The sequence below is a fragment of the Sminthopsis crassicaudata genome, chromosome 4 (genome assembly GCF_048593235.1).
Source record: "Sminthopsis crassicaudata isolate SCR6 chromosome 4, ASM4859323v1, whole genome shotgun sequence".
NCBI lineage: Eukaryota > Metazoa > Chordata > Mammalia > Dasyuromorphia > Dasyuridae > Sminthopsis > Sminthopsis crassicaudata.
This window is the reverse complement of record NC_133620.1, coordinates 221,674,641-221,698,266: the sequence shown is the minus strand read 5'-3', so window position 1 is coordinate 221,698,266 and position 23,626 is coordinate 221,674,641. Positions and strand designations below refer to the sequence as shown.

Sequence of the window (23,626 nt, the reverse complement as noted above, 5' to 3'; positions counted from 1 at the left end):
ACATCCAGGACATCTTTTATAATGTCACCACAAGATAGAATGTTATTGAATAAGAGGTTAGGTTTGATCTATAGCAACACAATTTCCAGGCGAGTTTTGTATTATGAGGAATAAGGGTAGGGTCAAGAGGAATGAATAAATTAAATTACTAAATTAGTCCATTCTGCTTTTATCCCAGTAGGTACATTCCTAAGACAAATCTGAATTACTGGAGAATTTTGTTATTATTTTTTGCAACAAGAATATGAAGATTCAATCCAGTTGAAATATTATGTCTTGAACATTAATTTGTGTGCTTTTTTCAATTTAATTTAGTTTTAATACATTTTATTGAATCCATCTAAGTCTATAATGACATATTCAAAGACCCAGTGACCTCAGCTATCCTGCCCTTTTTTTCCAAAGGAGAGATTGTCTTGATGCCAGAAAGAAAGCTTAGTGTTAAGCCTACCCAAGCTAATATTTACAACTTTGCCTACTCAGAATTTTTCCCTCCACTTTTTTTTTTTTGGTGGGGGGTGGAGTGGGTGGGAGGGAGCAATGACCTGAATATATGAATTCATCAGTTTGTATAATTCTCAGATTGGAAATTCTCTTCACTAATATAAATCCATAGCTGTTCTATAGCTTAATGATCTTAGTCAAGTTCCCTTTGTTACTGAGATTTTAAATAATTTGCCCAAAGTCATACAGCATATCAGGGACAGGACTTGAAATCATGTAAGTCTTTCTTACTCCAAGGCCAGTTGACCGTGAATGGAATCGAATCTGTTGACTTTCTTTGATACTTCGAGAAATTCTGGAAGAAATGAGAATAAATTGTTCTACTAATAATCATGTAAAACACAAATATGAATATTCTTGTAGATCTTCAGTGTCATGCAGGAAAATAATCACAATGCCATGCTGTGTCTAACTTGAACTTTTAAAGAGAAATGGAAATAAACCTGTAAATAAGTTTTAATTACCTAAAAATGAGTTTTGCAAGCAATCCCATCACTAACCATGCTTTTATAAACTGAGAACTTGAATTACCATGTTTCTCTCTTTAATGAAAATAGACAAACTCATATCGGATTCATACAGGTTGAATGTATATATACTTTTTAATAGTTATCAGAACAGTTCATCTTTTTCATAATTGTTTTAATACCCAGCACCCCCATGGGCTTCATACTTGAAAATAATGCTATTATTCTAATGTGGGCTTTTCTAGACTTCCAGGACCCAGGACATGTGGTTTGGTAATTGCATCAGTGTCATCCTGGCTTTTGTATTATGCCTCACTAAAATGTTCTATACTCTGGCCAAAAGCACTAATAATCTACATCACTGAAATAATTGAGGAGAATGTCATTTTCAAATTTAATTATTTTACTCACGTCTCCATATTAGTTTTAATTTTCTTTATAGTTGAAAGTACCCGAGAAGCAGTGTGTTATGGGCTTATCTCTGTTGCTGAAGATTATCAAAAACAAAACAAAATTTAAAAAAATCTATGTACTTAGCTGTATCTGGCCTTTGAGTTTATAGCCACAGGTATCAAACTCAATTTTTGACTCCTATAAAATTGAGAATATTGTCAAGATTCATTTCTATTTCATAGATCTTTAAGACTGGAAATGACATTTGTATGTGATTGTACATATGTATAACCTATATCTAATTGCTTATTCTTTTGGGGGTAGGGGAAAGGAGAGAATTTGGAACTCAAAATTTTATAAAAAATAAATGCTAAGACTGGAAATGTCAATTTACTCCTCTAAAAAGTCACAGATAAACTTCATCATTCTCCATAAGCAAATGGCCAATGTTTACTTTTAATATGAGTTCTCCAATGCTAAGAAGATAAACTGTCAGTCAACAAGCATTTATTACACCATTTTGGGATTCAACCTACAGCAGATACTGCTTTGGTCTTTCCCCTCAAACTATTAAGGTGATATGTTTTTAAGGCACATGTGTCTATATACCTAAATGTATATTTAAACATTTATGAATGTATTACATATCTATAATATTGGAAGAGCCAAAATAATTAAAATACGTATATTTTAATGATTTGCTGTATTATTTAAAGAGATAAGAATGGCTCTAGCTTCAGAGTAAATTCACATTTAAAATTTCATTTTGTTCAACTGACTTGTTAAGTGGGAAACAAATTTTAGAAAAATTTAAAGAATAGATTTACTAAAGTCCATGACTTTTTTGAAGTAGCATGACAATTTTTTATTTATTCACTGTGCAGAGAACTAGCCAACATAAATGTAGATTGAGATTGTAGGCAAAAGCACATTAAAAGCTTCCTTAAGAAACATTAGCAGAAGCTCCCTTGAGCCCAAAAGTCCAATAATTGCAAGGAACTATAAGATCATAGATTCTATTGGAAGAGACCTTAAGATCAAGTCCAACTCTTCTATTTTACAAATGAGGAAAATTAAGGCCCAGAAAGTTTAAATGATTTGCCCACTGGTCCACCGTTAATATGGCTAGTGTCAGAGACAGGATTTGAATCTAATATCTCTTGACTCCAAGTCTAGAACTTTCTCTTTTATGCCATGCTAAAGAACAAATACTCATCTGGCCCAGTCTTATGGGTCATTGCATTTTTAAAAATTAAACTCCTTAGTTTTATGACCCTTTTGAGCCATGCCCAAAATTCTTACCAGTTCACACTTTAGTTTTCAGGTGGCAGGTTTTTTGAGGAGCAGGAGAGAGCCAAAATACACAAACTTTGACTATCTTACCATTTTTCCTAGGACCTAATCTAGTACTTTCACAAACTCCTTTACAATCTAACAGCACTGATAATCCCCTTAAATGTCCCATTCTTGTCCAACCTCCATAGTTATCAATTTAAGGTTTTTCTCATCCTGGCGAAACTGACAATCCTTCCCAGTTCTCCTGGTATAAAATGAATAATAATGACTGATTTTCATGGGAACAAATATCTTGTTACTTTTAAGGGTTCCTAAATATCTCACTGCCTTTCAGGAATTTCTAGGATATCTTTACAGCCTTAAAAGAATGCCAGAAGGGAAGCTCAGTGCATTTTAATCCCAGAAAAAAGTAACACACAGTCACATAACAGAGAAAAGCAAATATGATAAATAGACTAAAAAAGGCCATCCTTTAGGGAGTGCTTTGAACAGGGATACATTCAGCAACAGTACATGGCAAAATGAGAAACTGACCCTTGAGTAAACTTGTTAAATGTGCTGTGGCTCTACATTTCCTTGTACCCACCCTTTTCGAAGGGATCCAAAGCTTCAAAACTGTTCCCTCTTCATCTAAGCCTACACATGCCATCGGGTATATACTCAATGCCTGAGGTCATTTTAACTCCATATGGCAGGTGCAAAAAAAAAAGTCAAACAACATACTAGTGTTTCAGCAGCATCCTTTTTTGCAGAAATTGTGGACACTTAATTTGAAAATCTGGTCCCCAGTGTTGTAAAAACAGTAATGTAGCAATGAGTAGGTTTACAAAATTAATATCCTTCAGGTATAAAATTACTATGGAGCTCACTGTTGAGGTAAAATAGTAAAAAGATTGAAAAAGAATGGGGCATCTGCCAGGATTCTAAAAAAGTTTGGCTCTTTTTGTAGTTGAGTCATTTCTTTTTCTCTTTTTGCTGAGGCAATTGGGGTTAAATGTTGCCCAAGGTCTCACAGCTAGGGAGTGTTAAGTGTCTGAAATCAGATTTGAACTTAAAGATGGTCTTGCTGACTCCAGGTCTAGCATTCTATCCACTACACCACCTAGCTGCCCAATCTTTATAAATGAATTAATAATTTATAGAAGATTTCTTATTGCCACAGGAGCACAGTGCTCCAAATTGCTCCAGCTACAAATTAGAGGTGGGGGTGGAAATATTTAATTGAATAACTGGTACCAAATGTTCATTAACTCTTTTAAAAAGAAAAAAAAAAAAGCATTGTGTTGAGGCAACATAATTGGCTGATTCTAGGATTGCCAAGTGCAAATGAACTCTATTATACTTGCCACTGACACCATGTGGGGAAAACAGCTAAAAAATTAATTTTTTATCAAAGTTCTGTTCCATGAGAAAAAAAACATGAGAAAGTACAAAATATGTACAGTACCTGACAGTTATTACAAGTGATTTTTCTTACTATGGACCAAAAAGAAACAAAATGTATATTTTTATGTTAAGAACATTCTTACAACAGATTTCACTTTACTGTTTAATATACAAGGTGTTTCGTTGCTGAAAGTGCTTACTTTATTATTATTACTTTTTTAAAAAGATCGAGTGTGTTGCACTGATTGTTATATAACAAATCCAAGTCTTGTGTCCAATTTTCTCTTTTCCTCTTCTTCTAGTACAGCTCCAAGTAGCAGTCTCATCAAATAGGCTTGATTTCAAAAGCGGTCACCAAAATCTCAGAGTAGAACTCTAGGTGTCCCATTAGGAGTGTTTCCTTTTTTCTTCCGCATCTGACTCTGCACTTTTCGAGATTTTGCTATTCTCATTCTCACCTCAAATACTTCATGGATGGCTTTGCGGAAACAGTGGAAATTATAGTCAATGAGCCCTGGAGAAGAGAGCAGAGTAGTTTAAAAATAACAAAAAATATTAACTGTCAAGGCATAGTATGTTCTGTACCACCACTAGACCAAGAATGGGAGGCCCTCAGGCTCAACAATTTGACCCTGAGGAGTTCTAAACCTAGAGTTCTGTCAATTATGATTTCTGCCTAAGTAATAAGATTTATAAATTAGTAGAGTGGAAATTTCTTTTTTTTTCTTTTTCTTTTTTTTTTTCTGAGGCTGGGGTTAGGTGACTTTGCCCAGGGTCACGCAGCTAGGAAGTGTTAAGTGAGATAAGATTTGAACTCTGGTCCTCCTGAATTCAGGGCTGGTGCTCTATCCACTGCGCCACCGAGCTGCCCCCCAGTGGAAATTTCAAAGCCACAGAACTGAGCTTATGAAGTCATAGTGATGTTTTATTTTCTCAACTCTACTAGAAAATTTAAAGGGGCTAGGATTGTTGCTGGTTAGTTTTTTCAGTGGTGTTTGACTCTTCATGACCCTTGTGAAGTTTTCTTGGCAAAGTTACTGGAGTGGTGTGCCATTTCCTTCTCCAAATCATTATACAGATGAGGAAACTGAGGCAAACAGAATTATTAAGTGACTTGCCCAGAGTCACAGAGCCACCTAGAGATTGTCTATGAATAGGATCCAGCTTATGTGTCTGAGCATTTTCATTCTATTAAAATACAGTAATATCTTTTTAAAAAATTATACTGTACTGGGTACCCAAGAAAATAATCTATATGAGAAGATAGTTTTATCAACTTTAATAATTAATAAAATATCTTCAGAGAGGACCAATATTACATTCTAAACAATTGTTTCTCTTTTAGTGCTTTGGGTTGCATGGCAAAACCCCTTTTAAATTGAAGATACAAAATCAAAAAATTTTACTGGTGAAAAATGAGGGTTTGGACAAAATCAATTGTGTCAAATTCAAATGTAAAAGATACTTATGGCCACATTTTGACTAAGAAAACTACAAATTAGTATTATTTATGTGGAATTATATTTTTATTTATTTTATTAAATATTTCCCAATTATAGTTTAATCTGGTTCTTCCAACATTCAGGAAGAATTAGAACCATATGAGGTTCACCAACTGTGAATTTGACACTTCTGTATTATATAAATGATCTCTGAGGTCCCTTCCAGATCAAAGTCCATAAATCTTTAGGGACCTTAGAGATCATTTTATTATTCTACCATATTTAACAGACCAGAAAATTGGAGCACAAGTAAGTGAACTGATGCATTCAAAGTGAATACAACTAGTTAATGGCAGAGCCAGGATGGCAAACTAGATTTCTTATAAACTCCCCAGTTTAAATTAGATTATTTTGCATACTTCCCAGTTTAAGAGTTCTAGATGGTCCAGTAGATAGAATGCAGAACTTTAGATCAAAAATTCTTGAGTCTGAATCCTCTATCAGACAGTCTTTAATTGTCCCCTAAATCTAAGGCAAGTTACCTTAACCTCTCTCAGCTTCATAAGTAAAGGGGGGATGGGTTAACACCTATAAAACTATTATATATCAGCTGTTGTTTCATCAAACTATTCTGCTTTTAATCGTCAGCTATTATTCATCAACAAAAATTCCCATTATAGCAAAGTAGAGAAGTGGAGGAGAGGCAGAAAATATGCTAGATATGTTCAGATATCATTCATTTCTTTGTTAAGGAAAAAGTTTACTATTAAATAATCAGTTACTTTTGCACCAAAAGCAATAGGTGAGTGCCCTCTGCTGGTTGCATAGCAGCAATTAACTAATCACATCTAGAATTTGACAGCACTCTGCATACTGTCAAAAGCAGAATTCTCAGACAATGAAATCAAGAAACAAACAAACAAGGTTTTTGTAGACACAAACTGTAGGCATAACCTCAGAAATTTTTATTATGTTTGCAATAAAGTAGTATATCACATAACAAGGTTTGACTCTTGGCTTAAAATATTTCAAATAGCCTTGATTTCATCAGTATGGATTGTCTCTCCACTGAAAAGACCACACTTTCTCTATGCCTTAGTAAATAATTTCATGAGCTTGCCAAAAGAAAAAAAAAATCAATTCTTGGTAGCTGGAAGAAAAGGTCCTTCATATTCATCTGTGCTGGACCTTGAAGTGTTCACTCAAAAGCCTATTCTAAAGCCTCCCTAGCTGATTGGGACCTTCCAGAATTTATACTTTGTTGATACAGCCTTGGAAAACCTAGGCAATCCTTCATGTCATGATGAGGCATCTAAGAAGGACTTCTGTGGGGGAATTAAATTTAAGTAGAATGTTTGACTTGGGGTATAGACTTGAGTGTGTGTGAATACTATCTCAGACACTTCTTAATTGTATTACTCAGCCAAGCTACTTAATCTGTCTCAGTCTCAGTTTCCTCACCTATATAAAGAAGATAATATTAGCACTTACTTCATAGGGTGATTGTGAAGACTAAAGAAGATAACATATGTAATAAGTGCTTTGCAAATCTTAAAGCACTATTAAGTGCCAGTCATCCCAGGTGCCAGGCAACCACTACTTCCTCTGTTTCCTTTGCATGGTCTTTGTTCTGTTTTCTCTTCAGTTATTCTATTTTGTGTTACATTGATTTCTGCAGAATAATTAAGTATTTCCAATTTCTAAAAATATAAATTAAAACACTCATCACCACTAAATGCCAGAAATATATATTTTACTTAGTGTGTGTGTGTGTGTGTGTGTGTTTCTAGCCAAAATAGAAACAACTGTTATTTACATTTTCTCTGAGTCAATGAGAGTTCAAACCATGACTAAGTATATTGACTTGTTGGTCAATCACTGAGAGTCAGAATTGTTTGGGTTCAAGGCATGGTCCTAGGCTGGAAACCCCAAGATATCTTGTGAAGTTTCAGTGAACAAAATCTACATTCCTTTGAGAAGAGCACACGTAGGTAAGCGTTTAATATCCTATGTGGACAGAGAGAAGGGAAAGGAAAGAAGAAAGAAAAGAAAAGAAGTTATGTTGTCCAACTGGTCAATGCCAGTTGGATCCTCAATAAGGCAGCTTTTCTTTCCTTCACAGAGATTTTTGTATGTCCTTCATTCTCAAAGAAGACCATGACATCAGGGAGGTGATGCAAGTAAATTGGATTTAAGACTTAAATCCAAGTCTGCCAACTTGGAGCCCAATGGTAGATGAAAAACAACTCTATAATCAAATTCTAATTTAAGATAATCACATTATTTCACACATTAATGATGGTATTACTTAAAATTATATTTCTCAATTACTTACCCTTCTTATTCCCACTCATGGAAATAATGCCTAAGCCTAAGGTAAGAAGGATGATTTCTAAAAAGGAGGATAAAGATAAGAATTCTTGATTCTTATCTACCAATAGATACCAGTGAATGAAGGCCAGCATATCCTCTGCAAATAAACAGTCTTAAAAAATTGCCTTTACAGTCATTACTCATTAGGTTAAGATAATATTTGAACACACATATTCCTGGACGCAAGCTTTCTACAAATGACCCCAAACTGCCTCTACAAACTTTGTATAACCAGACAAAGTGCGCCTCTGAATTTGATCCCAGAATGATTTACCAAAAGTCTATATTATAAAGTCCCTTGAGTTTTACTTGAGTAATACATTTGTTACAGCAAGTGAGCCTGCATGAAAGATGTAACCCAATGCGTTGCATTAGCTGCCCAGAAACTCAACCAAATTCAGTTGAGAGCATAATCAGATCATCCCAGGTGCCAGGCAGCCACTACTTCCTCTGTTTCCTTTGCATGGTCTCTGTTCTGTTTTCTCTTCAGTTATTCTATTTTGTGTTACTTTGATTTCTGCAGAATAATTAAGTATTTCCAATTTCTAAAAATAGAAATTAAAACAGTCATCACCACTAAATGCCAGAAATATATTTTTCTCAACAAGAAAACATGTGGCATGATGGAAAAGAACACAGGCTGTGGAAAATGCATTTATTCCTAGGCTCTCTAGTCTTAATAGGAATGGGTGTTGGATTTTGTCAAATGCTTTTTCTGCATCTATTGATCTAATCATATGAATTCTGTTAGTTTGGTTATTGAAATAATTGTGCTAATAGTTTTCTTGATATTGAACCAGCACTGCAAGAATAAAGGCTTTGTATGACTGGTTCCTAATCCCAGTTCTGCCACAATGTAATTCTGGAGTATCCTGGAGTAATCCTATGTAACACCTCTGGGTCTCAGTTTCCTTATCTATATAAGTATATTAGACTCAATGATCTTTAAGACTCTTTTCATCTCTAAATTCTTATTTACAAAAATGAAAAGGGAAAGGAAGATATTTGTAAAACAGTAGTATATTAAAAACAGGTAACATTTCATCCATTCTGTTTTGAGATACTACTAGTATAATAGATGGAGCCTTGCATTTGGATTTAAAAGGACCTGGGTTAAAATCCTGCTCTGTCCTTCCCTAATTGTAAAACCTTAGGTAAGTATTACTTTGCCTCTCTGGGTCTCACTTTCTTCATCTATAAAAGAAGAGAGTTCTAGGTCTATATATTGGCAACAATGTAGTACAGTGGCTAGAGCTTTAGGCTTGGAGTAAGGAAGACTTGCATTCAAATCTACCCTCAGATAACTTATTAGCTGTGTGACCCTAGCCAAGTCACTTAATCTCTCTCTGCTTCTGCTTCTGCAACTTTAAAATGAGGATAATAATAGCATTTACTTCCCAGGATTGCCTTGAGGATCAAATGAGATATTTATATTGGAAGAACAGGCTGTTATCACATGGTTGCCCACAGCAACTTATTCCATGTCCTTTCATAAAGCAACAGAAAAGTTACAGAAAAGAACAAGGAGTTTATGGTCACCAAAAGGACAGCTGTAATGAAGTACTTCAAAAGCTGCTTTGCTGTAGATCACTTATAGGAAAATCTGCCCACTGTACTCACTGAAGAGGAAAAGGTTCAGCTTCCAATATTGTAGCCTCTTCTATTAGACCTAAGTGAAATCCTGATTGGAAACTTAACCTGATGAAGAGGAGAAAGGGACACACTCAGATCATGCTCTCAATCTATTTATCTATGTATTCAAACTGCAGGGTACCGAAGTTACCCCTAAGCTCAATAGAGCAAGGAAAGATGTTACTTTTTAAAGTCCTATCCTTTTTTGAATATGGTTCGACCTAAAGATTCCTTTTCATAACAATATTTTAGATTCAAAAAATGAAATACACAAGATTACAAAAGAAACCAATTATATTGAAATGCTGTTATCAAAATATGACAAAAACAAGGTTAAGAACTCCTGGTCTAAATGGTATTTTTGAAATCCCTCCCCTCATCCCCACAAATAAAAATACCTTTTCTTTCAAAGCTTTCTTCTCTGACAAAACAAACGAGGGCCAGAAATTTTGTCACCTCTTTTAAATATAGAACTGTTGTATTATTCAGCTTTATAATTGCCGTTGATTCTTTGTCATAAGGAGTTCCTGCTCCATCTTCTTGGAGGCTAAAAGTGGACAAGAACCAAAAAAGGCATTTCACTTTTAAGAAATAATCAGTTTTTAATCCAGTGACAGATGAATTTGATTATTTAAAGAACTTAAAATAATGGTAACATTTATCTGTACAAGTATTTTTCAGCAAAAGATTGGAGAAATATACAATCACATAAATATAAACACTTATGATAGTCACCTTTCTACTGATCCAGTTGAATACTTTGTGAGAGCTAAGCAACCCATGCTCTAGGGTACCTAAAGAACATAGGGGGAAATTAGCTATTTTGGTTCTCTATGATTGTGCCTTCTCAATTCTGAATGAAAGGTTGTATTCTTTATTATCAAAGCATTAGTATAATAATAATGATAACTAGGCATTTACAAGACATTAAGCTGATCAGAAAGGTAGGCAATTCTTTGTGTCCCATGCCAGTCAAAGGGGCATTTTCCTGACACTGGCCTTGCCTCCATCTAACAAAAGATTGCCAAGGTCCTTTATTTCTTCAGATAATTTCTCATCTTATTATTGACTATTATCAGAAAACTGGCTCAAATGAACTAAAACAATTTCCATTAAAGGACAACTCATTGGTTCATCTGATCCAAACCTTAGAAACAGTCAAGAAAGGAGAGAACCATGGTTAAGAAATATTGCTGACAGGCAGAAAACGGGTCTCTTGGCAAACTACTTATTCTCCATTCTCCACCTTAAACTATCTTTCACATCCAAAACACAAATACTGATTTTTTTAAAAAAGAGTTCTTTGTGCATTTACTACTTAATTCTAAAATAAATATTAAAATGTACAAAAGGAAATAAAATGACATAAATATGACATAAAAATGACTGTAGTCAGTCTTCAAAATTCACATGTTTAACTTTTGCTAATTTAAGCATCCAAGTGACTTTATTTTAACTTTCCTATTAGCAAATGCATAGTTGTACCTATGTGCGATAGAGAAAAAATGAGAAGCTCAGTGCAAAGCTGCACTGTCTTATTCACCCTACAACTGTAAAGAGCTCTAGGTGCATTCATTGCACATTTTCATCTTTGTCTTTAAAACTCAAATTTTGTGGTGTACATATTAAACATATATTGGATTACTTGCCCTCTAGGGGAAGGCATAGGGGAAGGAAAGGAAAACTGGAACACACAGTCTTAATAAAGGCTAATGTTGAAGAATTGTCCACACATGTTTTGAAAAATTAAAAGCTTTAATAAAAAAATTTTGTGGTGTATTTATGCTCTCAAAATATAGCATGAGTCCTTTGGGCTCTAAGAGCAAGTGGCTTAGTGAGAAAATAAAGTTGTTATGGCAATAGCAGTATTATATGATGATAGATTCTGATGGATGTGAGTGACACTTTCCAACAATGAGATGATTGGTACTAGTTCCAATGATCTTGTGATGAAAAGAGCTATCTACGCCCAGAGAGAGTAGTGTGGGACCTGAGTGTAGATGACAACATAGCATTTTCATCTTTTTGTTGTTGATTGCTTGCATTTTTTTTTCTCATTTTTTCCCTTTTCGATCAAATTTTTCTTGTGCAGCAAGATAGTTGTATAAATATGTTTATAAATATTAGATTCAAAATATATTTTAACATGTATGACATATATTGTACTGCTTGCCATCTAGGAGATGGGGATAAGGGGAAGGAGGGGAAAATTTGGGACACAAGATTTTGCAAGGATCAATAATGAAAAATTATCCATGCATATATTTTGAAAATAAAAAGCTTTAATAAAAAAATGAAAAAAGCTATTAGATAAATTTCATGTTATAATGTCTATAGCTGTTGCTCTCTAGGAAACCCTTAAGGATATCAAATGGCACATGAACTAGACATTGAGATAAGGTTATTTCAAGCTAGTGTATACTTAATGATCTCCAACATTATTCACATGTGTAAGTGTTGGAGGTGATATCAAAACTTTACCAAATTTCCAACAACAGTGACTAAAATCCCAACAATCTCTCCCCTGGTTTTCAGAGGGCCCCAAAGTAGGAAGATTTACAATAGCACTGATGTAATATGATTTTGTAGCCCCCTGATTTGGGGATGGCTTCTGTTCTAACATTAAGTCAATACATCCTAAATCTTTTGGTTTTGGAGTCTGCCTCAAAGACTTCCTACACTCCCAGTTTAAGAATAATCTGTCTGATTCTGAATAGTCCACTCTTCAAATTATTGCTGACTGATAATCTGGTTAGTGAGAACTAAATTCTGGAGACCACTCTTCTCCTACTTTTGGGCCATAGAATTAGCATGTCAATGATAGAAAGCTGGATAAATGTGTCTCTTTGTAACAATTACAATAAGCTTTGCCCCTTGACTAGGGAATGGGTTCAAGCCTGCAAATTCTTTTGAGACACCTTGTGACACCAGTCTATGACCCCAAACTTTTGGGGTCCCCTTCCCAACCTCAACAGTATTGTATACAGTACAATGTCCTCATACGACCATTTGACACAGTGGAAGGTAAGATTCAGGTTAAAAGTTATTTTAGTTTTAAGAATTTAATTTGCTATATTTATGGTACTGTACACTTCATGTATTATAAAAATTAATCCTTTTTTAATTGAAATGTTCAGACAAAAAGTCACAGAATATGTTATGGCACTGCTCTCTTCTATTGTCCTGATTCATTTCCCTAATTATCCTGACTCAGTCTTTGGTTTCCCAAATTGTTCGGCTCAACCATCCCACCCTCCTAATCATGATGATCCAGATAAGGAGAAAGATCTTCTTATCTTAGGCATCATGAGAATGTTGGGTGCCTCTCCCCACTCTGTAATCCCATTTATCAGATATCCCCCATGCCTCCCCTCACCCAGTCAGAACTGATTGTCAGAGTCTAGTTCCCATTCTCAGCAATATACCCCTGCCTCACTCTACCCCTGAATCTGAGCCACATATATATATATATATATATATATATATATATATGTCATTGAGAACTCACATTGTTGGCGGGATTCTTGGAGACAATAGTATCATTCAGCCCTGGGACCAAACCATGGATCCATTTGGTCCCAGTAAATCTCTCCCTTTTAAATAAATTATTAAATACTCTCTAATCTCTATCTTGCTTCAGTTTCTCCGGCATTATAAATTCTAGGGAATTATTAGCAAACAAAAATATTTTGCGTATTACCAATTTTATTTTGTAGTACTGCATTTTCTGTGTTAGGAAAAGTACATATCAGAATTCATATTTTGTAATAAAGTTCATGATTGACTATATTAATAAAATGCCAGAAAAAATTCAATACCATAACAAAAAAGATGATTTTTACATCAGAGTGAAGAGAGCCTGAGGTTCATACCCTGGATAAATAGGGCCTATTGTTGTTCAGGAGCTCCCTGAGAAGAAACTCCCTCTGCCAATGTAATTTAATTCTTAAGAGTTGCCTGGGTCATTGTGAGATTAAAAGATTTGCCCAGGCTCATACAACTAGTATATGTCAGAGGAAGGAATTGAATCCAAATCACCCCAACTCTAAGCTAGCCTTCTATTCACTATGCTATAGTATCTTTCATCCAGTGAAAAAAATTTAAGATAAGTATAATAATAGTGAAACAATTCAGCATATTATGTCAAAAAATAGACCTATCAAACTTTAATACTCAATTTTCTTCATTTACGCAGCTTAAATTTTTTTTATATTTCAAAGTATAACATGAATATTTATCCATTAGAAACTCCAAACATTATTATCTGTTTAAAAGTTAACTTTTCATTCATTTATTTAAGAATTGTGTTCTTTTTGTCAGATGAGGACCTTATCTATGCTCTATGTCTTATTTTCCCTGTTACATGATTAAATATTATCAAATACTCTCTTTATACTGAACCTCTAACCCAGCTCAAAACAGATCTATAAAATTATATTAGGACATAATTCCTAATTATGCACATACATACTAACTATTTTAAAATTTTATCATTCTGGCCCTTAAAAAAAGAGAGAAAAAAAGACTAAAATTACTTCCCAAAGGATTCCTAAATACAAATTTGTCCACCATCATATTTTCCTCAAATGAATGAAACCTAAATTCCAGAGCAATCTCAAAAGATATGAAATGACAAAAGAGAACATTTAACCATGGTGCTTTTTCATAGGTGACTACCACTTTTTACTACTATGAGACTATGGACACATGCTCAGAGCCCTTTTCACTACTTCATAAAATACCACAGTCCTATTGTATTAGAATGCTAAAATTAATGAGAATTCTAACTTTTTTCTTTGACTGAGCTTTAGTTGCTTCGAATACAACAGAACCTTACCCATCCAGTTGATGGAGTGGAAGGAATGTGGACCAATGTGTTTTAAGAAAATGTCTGAATTTTAAAAATTTTAAAGAAATACAACTATACATTGTTTCAAATAGTTTGCTTTTTGAAATGGGTACTAATGAGTAAAATCTGGTATATTTAAAGGGAAGGGGGGATTGTGATACATGATAATTCTAGATTCCTAGATGTGAGAAATGCTGAAAAGTTGGGCTTCCACAGTGTTATAAATTTTGAGGTAGTGTGGGATAGTGAATACCAAGACAAAGAGATTTTCAGAAAGTGAGAGGTTAAGGAAGGTTAAGATTCACAGAACAATTAAGTGATCAATAGAAGCCTAGAGCAAACAAGGAACTGGGGAGCTAGAAAAGAACAGGTGGATTCAACCAATCAGAAAGAAAGAATCTTGTAGCTTTGAGAAAACCACAGACCCATGTAGTGTTTCAGAAAGAAACTCGGAAGAAAGGGACCAATCCATTCCGTGAAGGGAGGGGCTGCACCACACTAGCAAGTATAAAGGTTCTCCCACTTCTGTACTCAGCACTCCCACATTAATTGTAAAATATATTTTCCTTGACATCTAATTTACAGTGTCAAGAGTGAATTTCTAACATAGATTACTTAAGATATAAACAAAACAAAATTCTCTTGTAAATAGAATTGATGTTATATAAAATGAAATAATCTTCAAATTATCAATCTTTTGCTTTGAAAAAACTACCAAATTCAATCTGAAATCTTTCTCTGGGAAAAAGGTTGCAAAAGAAGTTATAGTGTATATTTCTAACTTTCTGCATCTATTATGAGCTTTCTTTTTGAAAAGATCTTCAGTATCATCTTTCTCCTCTTTCTTTGCTTTCATCTCTAAGGGGAAAAGGGAAGAATTAAGATTTAGATAGGCTCTATTATGTACTGAGCACTGTTAATAGTTCTGGGCTTTACAAATATTATCTTAATTGATCTCCGAGGAAGAAGGAGCTCAACCCCTCAATCTGTGTCCCCATTTTATCCCTACTAGTAAAATTTGCCCCTTCCTGCCAAAATCTCTTCTCTATCTATTTAAACTTCTCTAATCTGACAAAAATATTCCAACTGGCTGCAACAAACATATCTAGGTTTCCCCATCCCCAAACAAACAAACCTTAGCCCTTCCCTATCAATTGCTCAAGTTATCATTGTTAACTATCTTTTCATAGCCAAGGATAGCAGCAGGACCTGGGATTTAAATTAATGGGAATTCCCAGATTAGGAGACTTCCTTTACATAAACTGGTTATGTGACTTTAAGAAAGTTATCTAACCCCCCCCCCCCAGTCTGTGTCCGTTTCTGTTTCTCTCTCTTTTCCTCCCTTCCTCCCTCCTCTGCCTTCATCAGTTTCATGAGTTCAACTATTATCTCTAAATAGATCACTACCAAATCTAAATATCCAGCTCTTTTCTTTCTTCTGGACTCTTAAATCCTATTGCCTCCTAGAAATCACCTATTTATCCACATGCATCTCAAACTCAATAAAAACAAAAGAGAATTAATTTCCTCCCCCAAAGTCTAATATTCTTTCTAATTTCCATGTATTTCTCTGACTTCCCAGTCACCTAGGACTGAAATAAAATTATTAGCAGTCCTGCTTATGCCAAACAAAACAAGATAATCCTTATCTTATTTACATCACTGCATAAAAGAGAGAACTCGGGGATCTTCTCTTTGCAAATGGCCTTGTACCATGCAGCCTTTTTGCCCACTGGCTCTCCGGTGTTTCCATTCTAATCAATAAAGACTATGTTTCCATACAGCATTAAGTAGCAAATTCCTTTGCTGCCGAACCCGCCATTGGTTACTTTGGGGAAGGAAGGAGAGAGAGAAAGGAACTGACCCATCTTTGTTTAGACCACAATTTACACCTCATCATTATCAAAACCATATCAATAGGTATTTCTCAAACTTGTCTCATTGCATTAGGATCTTTGGTTTATTTTGATTGTTACACATCTATTCTTATATAGGTACTCACAATGGATTATTTTGCTGGCTCCTTTCTTGAATTTTGAGTTCTGTGAATTTCTGAGTGACTAAACTATTATTTTTTTTCCCTCTACATCATGGGTATTCTATAGAATCTAGTTTAAAAGATCTACACAGGTAGTTTTGTTCCTGTTTTTTCTTTTTACTTTAAAGATCATTTGTTAATATGTTTAAGTCTCTAAGCAATGCATTTTTTAATTATAGCTTTTTACAAGACACATGAATGGGTAATTTTTCAGCATTGACCCTTGCAAAATCTTCTGTTCCAACTTTCCCCCTTCTTCCTCCCACCTCCTCCCCTAGATGGCAGGTAGACCAATACATGTTAAATATGTTAAAGTATATGGTAAATGCAATATGTATACATATTTATACAGTTATTTTGCTGCACAAGAAAAATCAGATTTAGAAATAAAGTGAATATAACCTGAGAAGGAAAACAAAAATGCAAGCAGACAATAACAGAAGGAATGGAAAAGCTATGCTGTGGTCCACACTCATTTCCCATAGTTCTCTCTCTGGGTGTAGCTGATTCTCTTCATTACTGAACAATTGGAACTTATTTGGTTCATCTCATTGTTGAAGAAGTCCATGTCCATCAGAATTGATCATCATACAATATGTTGTTGAAATGTATAATGATCTCCTGGTTCTGCTCATTTCACTTAGCATCAGTTCATGTAAGTCTCTCCAAGCCTCTCTGTATTCATCCTGCTGGTCATTTCTTACAGAACAATAATATTCCATAACATTCATATACAACTTATTCAGCCATTCTCCAATTGATGGGCAATCCATTCAATTTCCAGTTTTTAGCCACTACAAAATGGGCAAGGAATGCATTTTTATTAGACTTTGTTAAATGCACTCCAACTTTGGTCAGGAGTTTATCATTTCCATATTTTAAGCCAGGATTCAGAAATCCAGATCTCATTCTCAGATACCATCTTCTTAACAATTACTTCTCACTCAATATTTCTCTCTTGATTTCTTTGAATTCAGTAAAGAACAATTTCTTCCCTAAAACTTCATAATCTTTAGCAGTGCTTTCTAGGATTCTTTTGACAATGTTGCCCCAAGTGGAAGTAGTTACCCAGTCTCATAAATCCCTAGAAGGTTTGGACTTGTTTGTTTTTGATCATGTCTTAGATACATTTGAGATTCAGGGAAGTCAGGAGACTACTCCATTGTTATTATCAATCAACAAATAGTTACATCAGTATTTCTGACAGGAGCCACAACCCCATGTCTTTGAGGGTAATCAATAGGTTCCTCTAAAGTGTGTCTAGCTTCACTTCAATGTTTATGTGTTCCATGGTGCTTCTCCTTCTTCTTCTCCTATCATATTTTTTTTCCGCAACCCCTTGACACAGGTCTTTTCCTTTAGCTTTAGTTTTTTGAAACATATATTACATTAATAAACAATCAATATATCATAGAGATTCTTGGATTCAAATACAATTCTTTTTTTCTGTTACTTGTATATGGACATTTCATGTTTGCAGATGTCTATCAAGTTCAGCATAAAAAAAAAAGGAAGAACAATCTGAGCAAACAAAATTAAACTACTGTAAGAGAATGGTCATTCCACCTTTGATAAGGCTGATTCCAAAAATGTAAAAGTGAAAAAAGGATTTAAGGCCCTTAATTATCTTAACATCTGAGATTATAAGAAACCCCTGATAGAAAAAGAAGAGATATTTTCATTCCATTCACCTAATCTTAGGGACTAATAATTTAATCCAGTTCCTTCTATCCTTTCCCCAATTTACTCCCCAAAGAACTTATTTTTGTCTCGGTAAGAAAAATGCTAATTAGAGCTCATAACACCTGTTTACCAAGTATGCCTAACTACATATGATTATACCTGTAACAAATGAATTTTGTTTTCAGCTTTATTTGAATATGAATCTCTTCTCATATTCAGATCTTTACATTCTGTTGCTCATGCATCAAAAATGATGTTCACTATAACTTTTTTAAAAAGTTACAAAATGGCAAGTTTCTATTGAAATGAAACTTGATCTAAAGCTTGATGATGTGGCCATCCAACCTCAGTTCAGTATAGAAGAACACTTCCTTGGTCCCACTTCCTCTAATGTTTCAGTTCATCAGAACAGGTTCGAAGGTTAATCAAATACAATAGGACCTCATAAAATTTGTACATGGTTTGCTGTACTAATTTAACAGGGTTTGTCTTAACTATCTAAATCAATTTTATTTGTAGTAATTATTTAATGTCCTCCTCAACCTGAACTTATCTTGGTGGAGGAAAATTTATACTATTGGCTCATATTTATACAGCATTTTAAGATTTATAAAATACTTTCTTCAAAAAAACCTAATTCAGTATTTTAGTTGGTTATAGGTGGGAGTGGGGTGCAGCAGAATACATTCACATACAAGGATTGCTACCTCAAGGAAAGTTAATGCAGATGCAAAAGACCACTATCTGGAGTTGAGGTTAAAGAAGGAAGACTTGAAGAGGAACAAAGGGACACAGTGTAATTTTTAAGGAAACACTTACAAACTTTTGACATCATCAGTGATTTGAGAGAGATTAAGATCCAAATTTGAAGAGGAACCTCACAAAGTAATAAGATACCAAGGAATCACCACTTCCCTATCGTGAGTCACCATAAGTCAGGCAAAGCAGAGTCGAAATACTACCTATTTCATGTCCTTTTCATTCTAGACAAAAGACATACACAAACAAATACATACACTCCAATTCAATTTCAATTTTCATCTCTATATGATGAATCCAGATCTATATACCCAGCTCTAGTCAAGGCAATAAATATTCATTAAATGTTTATTGTGCACCAAGTATTGTTGTAAGCACCGAAGATAAAATACAAGTAAGGAATTTATGTTCTAATGGGAAAAGATAACATATAAACAAGGATGGAAGGATACTCCAGGATGAGAATTTCCAAGGCAAGAAGGTAGTAGAAGCATGCTAGCAAAGTCCATAGAGTGAGAGTAGAGCCAGGAGAAGGTCATCATTCCTATATTAGCAATTGACTACTGGATATGCCTAAATGGATATCTCTTGGCATATCAAACTCAGCATATATTTATGGCATTATCTTTTTTTTTTTTGCAAAAAAATTCTAGATTATAATAAGCAAAATCAATTTTTTTCCAAAACCCCATCAGTAACATCCAAAGCACTGCTTGCATCAGATTGGGTTGTAGAATTCCCAAGTGTAAAAAGCTTCATCCCATAAAAAATGTAACTGCTGGGACAGCTAGGTGGCACAGTAGATAGAGAACCAGCCCTGAAGTCAGGAGGACTTTTGAGTTCAAATCTGGTCTCAGATACTTAACACTTCCTAGCTGAGTGATCCTGAGCAAGTCACTTAACCCCAATTGCCTCAGGAAAAAAAAATTAACAATAATCGCTACCTGCAGCTACTGATATGATAAAAATGGCAATTGGTAATACATAAGCAAAGGAGTTCCTAATAGTTCCACTGGAAAATAATATGGTAGTATTGGATTACTTGCTGTCTAGAGGAGGGGTGGGAAGAAGAGAGGGAGAAAAATTTGGACACTAGATTTTGCAGGGGTGAATGCTGAAAACTATCTTTGCATATATTTTGAAAATGAAGAGCTATTATTTTAAAAGTTTACTAGCACTAAAAAAAAAAAGATTAAAAAAAAAAAGAGAAAAGAATATGATAGGAAGGAGACTTGCCCATGTCTAAAGAACAAGGACTTCTAATTAGGGACCAAAAAGATGGCAAACTAATCATTTCCTCAAGTCCCCATTCACTCTTAAAAGTTCCTCTCCCCCCAAGAAAAATTATGCACTAGCAATTACAGCTGAATTCCAATGATATGAAAGCAAAAGGCCTGATACAGTAAAAACCTCACTAATTAACACTAGAGTACACTAATCCTTGATTTATCCTTCTTCCACCATATTCCATTGGGCCACACAAACAACCCACAGGCTTGTACCTGAGAGTCACACACAGATTTCCCTTCTATTTCAGATTTTTCTGAAGCGCTCTCTGTTTATTCTCTGTCCCTCTGTAATAGCAGCAGACTTTAATTTTACCTAGATACATGAGAGATGATATTAGGGGTAATAATCAGAATGCTTTCTGCCTGAGATGGGGCTCTGCATTAGAGAGTTAGAGGGGAGGGGGGCCTGTGTGAGTGGCTGCTCTTGGCCTGAAGGAAAGCAGATTTAAATTCATCTATGTCCTGTACCCCTGGAGATAATTAGGATAGGAATTGAGAATAAGGAAAAGTAAATCCCCATTAAGAAAACACTAAAGCAATTTCTGCACACCAATCCTACAGGTATTCCCATCACAAGGGAAAGCAATTAGAAAATTAGAGATATAAGGCTGAAAAGCAAAGGATTTTAAGAGCAAAAAAAATCCAATTAAAAACTTAAAGAACAAGCAGATAAATTAATAAAGATAATACTAAAATTAGACAAAAAGATAAGTACTAAATCCTCAAAGAGTTTACAAAACTGTCTTACTATTGCATTACAAAGAAAATTCTATCTATTCCCTGTGGAATCTCAAAAGAAAATAGAATAACAATAAAATATTCCAGAATAGTTCAAAAGAGGAATAAAAACTATAGGAGAAGTTAGAAGAGGACAAATGTCAGAATTGATAGCCTTCCTAGCAGAAATTATTCAAAGACAATTGAATGCTGTCCTATGCAGAGTTAACTTAAGGTCACAGCTGTTACAGAAGAATATGATAAATCAAAAAACTTATACCCAGTAGTGAAGAAAATAATACAAGAAAACTGTCTACAACTTCTGAATAAAGGGGGAAAGCACTAATTGAAGAAATCTGCAGGTGCAGAAAAGTTATCATAAACTTCAAACTCAAAGACCAAATTCTATGCCCTTAAAAATTTAACAATTCCAATGAGAAAAACAAACAAACAAACACTGTGTGAGCATTCAGAAGAAAAATCATCAGATATATAGGAAAGGACATTTGAAGAACACAAAACTATTTCACAAATATTCATTCAGAGAAAAAATATATAGGATTTCAGGGGAAATAATGAAAAAAGAGAGAATAGTATTTCCAGACACCAAAATATATTACTAAGCAGCGCCAAAAATTAGACAAGGAAGAATAAAAAATAACAATTAAATAAGTCAGGGTTCCATGAATCCCCACATATAAATTACCTTAGGAAAAACTCTTTAAGGGTAATTAGATAGTACATGGATCAAGCACTAGCCCTTGAGTCAGGAGGACCAAGTTCAAATCCAACATCAGATACTTACTAGCTGGTTCACCCTGTATGAGTCATTTAACCTTAACTGTTTCTAAAAAAGAAAAAGAATTTTCTATTTCATAATAATTGTTGGGAAAACTAGAAAGGAGTTTGTCAAAAATTAAACTTATACCAACATTTTAGACCACATTCTGCAAAAATTCAAAATAGACCTTGATTTGATAGAAAAAAAATCATACAATTAACAATTAGAAGAAAAACAAATACTATATCTTTTACAACTTTTCCTGAATAGAAAGTGTATTATTAACAAAGGAATTAATGGAAAAAATGCACAAAAAAGATAGCCTAGCCATACCAGACCTAAAAACTGAATAATAAAGCAGCAATCATCAAAACCATTTGGTATTGGCTAAGAAATAGAAATTTCAGTGTTATGTTTCAATGATATGAGGTTAGGTTCACAAGACACAACAGTCAATGGCTATAGTAATCTAGTGTTTGATAATCTCAAATACTTTATCTTGTGGGATAGGAACTCACTATTTGACAAAAAAAAAATTGCAGGGACAATTGAAAAAAGACTAACATCTAACACTTATACCAGGTAAGGTCAAAATAGGTATATAATTTAAACATAAAGGGTGATACCACCGGTAAATTAGGAGAGGATGGGAGAGTTTATCTATCAGATCTTAGAAGGAAGACATTTATGACCAAAAAAGAACTAGAGAACATTATAAATGCAAAATGGGTAATTTTAATTATATTAAATTTAAAAGTTTTTGCACAAACAAAATCAATGCAGCCAAGATTAGAAGGGAAGCAGAAATCTGGAAAACAATTTTTATAATTGGTGTTTCTGATAAAAGGCCTCATTTCTAAAATATAAAGGGAACTGAGTCAAATTTATAAGAATAAAAGTAATTCCCCAATTGATAAATGGTCAAAGGATATGAAAAAAGGTCAGATGAAGAAATTAACATTTATTAACATGAAAAAATTCTTTTTTTTAGCTCTTTATTTTTTAAAATTAATTTTATAATTATAACATTTTTTGACAGTACATATGCATAGGTAATTTTCCACAACATTATCCCTTGCACTCCCTTCTCTTTTGAATTTTCCCCTCCTTCCCTCCAACCCCTCCCCTAGATCCTAGATACCATATATGTGTGCAGACTGATTTTGTTGTTGTTGTTGTTGTTGCTGCTAAGGAAGAAATGGATTCAGAAGGTAAAAATAACCTGGGAAGAAAAACAAAAATGCAAACACCTTACATTCATTTCCCAGTGTTCCTTCTCTGGGTATCTGATTTTGTCTATCACTGATCAATTGGATCTGAGTTAGATCTTCTCTTTGTTGAAGATATCCATTTCCATCAGAATACATCCTCATACAGTATTGTTGTTGAAGTGTATAATGATCTCCTGGTTCTGCTCATTTCACTCAGCATCAGTTGATGTAAGTCTCTCCAAGCCTCTCTATATTTATCCTGCTGGTCATTTCTTACAGAACAATAATATTCCATAACATTCATATACCATAATTTACCCAACCATTCTCCAATTGATGGGCATCCATTCATGAAAAAATTCTCAAAAAAAATACTATTGATTAAAGAAATGCACATTAAAATAAACTCTGCAAAAATGTTTGTAGCTGCTCTTTTTGTGGTGGCAAAGAATTGGAAACTGAGTGGATGCTCATAAATTGGGAAATAGCTGAATAAGTTTATGGTATATGAATGTAATGAAATATTATTGCTCTATAAAAAATGATGAATAGGCTGATTTCAGGAAAACCTGGAAAAACTTAAAAGGACTGATACTGAATGAAAAACCAAGAGAACACTGTATATAGTAACAAGATTATGTGATAGATAATCAACTGTGATGGGTTTTTTCAACAATGAAATGATTCAAGGCAATTCTAATAGACTTGTGATGCATCCAGAGAAAGAACATTGAAGACTAAATATGGTTCAAAGCATAGTATTTTCCCTTTTTTGGTTATTGTTATTTGTTTGCTTGTGTCTTTTC

The 23,626-nt window shown here is 34.2% G+C and overlaps 1 protein-coding gene across 1 annotated transcript in view; it reads right to left on the bottom strand.

The window, feature by feature from the left end:
• Positions 1–4,195: 4,195 nt before the first annotated feature.
• Positions 4,196–23,626, bottom strand: part of RRAGD (Ras related GTP binding D) — a 90,631-nt gene continuing 71,200 nt past the window's right edge. The window contains exons 8-9 of the mRNA XM_074310305.1: positions 9,892–10,040; positions 4,196–4,560 (exon numbers count right to left, since the gene is read on the bottom strand). Coding sequence (XP_074166406.1) covers positions 4,409–4,560; positions 9,892–10,040 — 301 coding nt within the window. The 3' untranslated portion in view covers positions 4,196–4,408. The remainder of the gene's footprint in view (positions 4,561–9,891; positions 10,041–23,626) is intronic.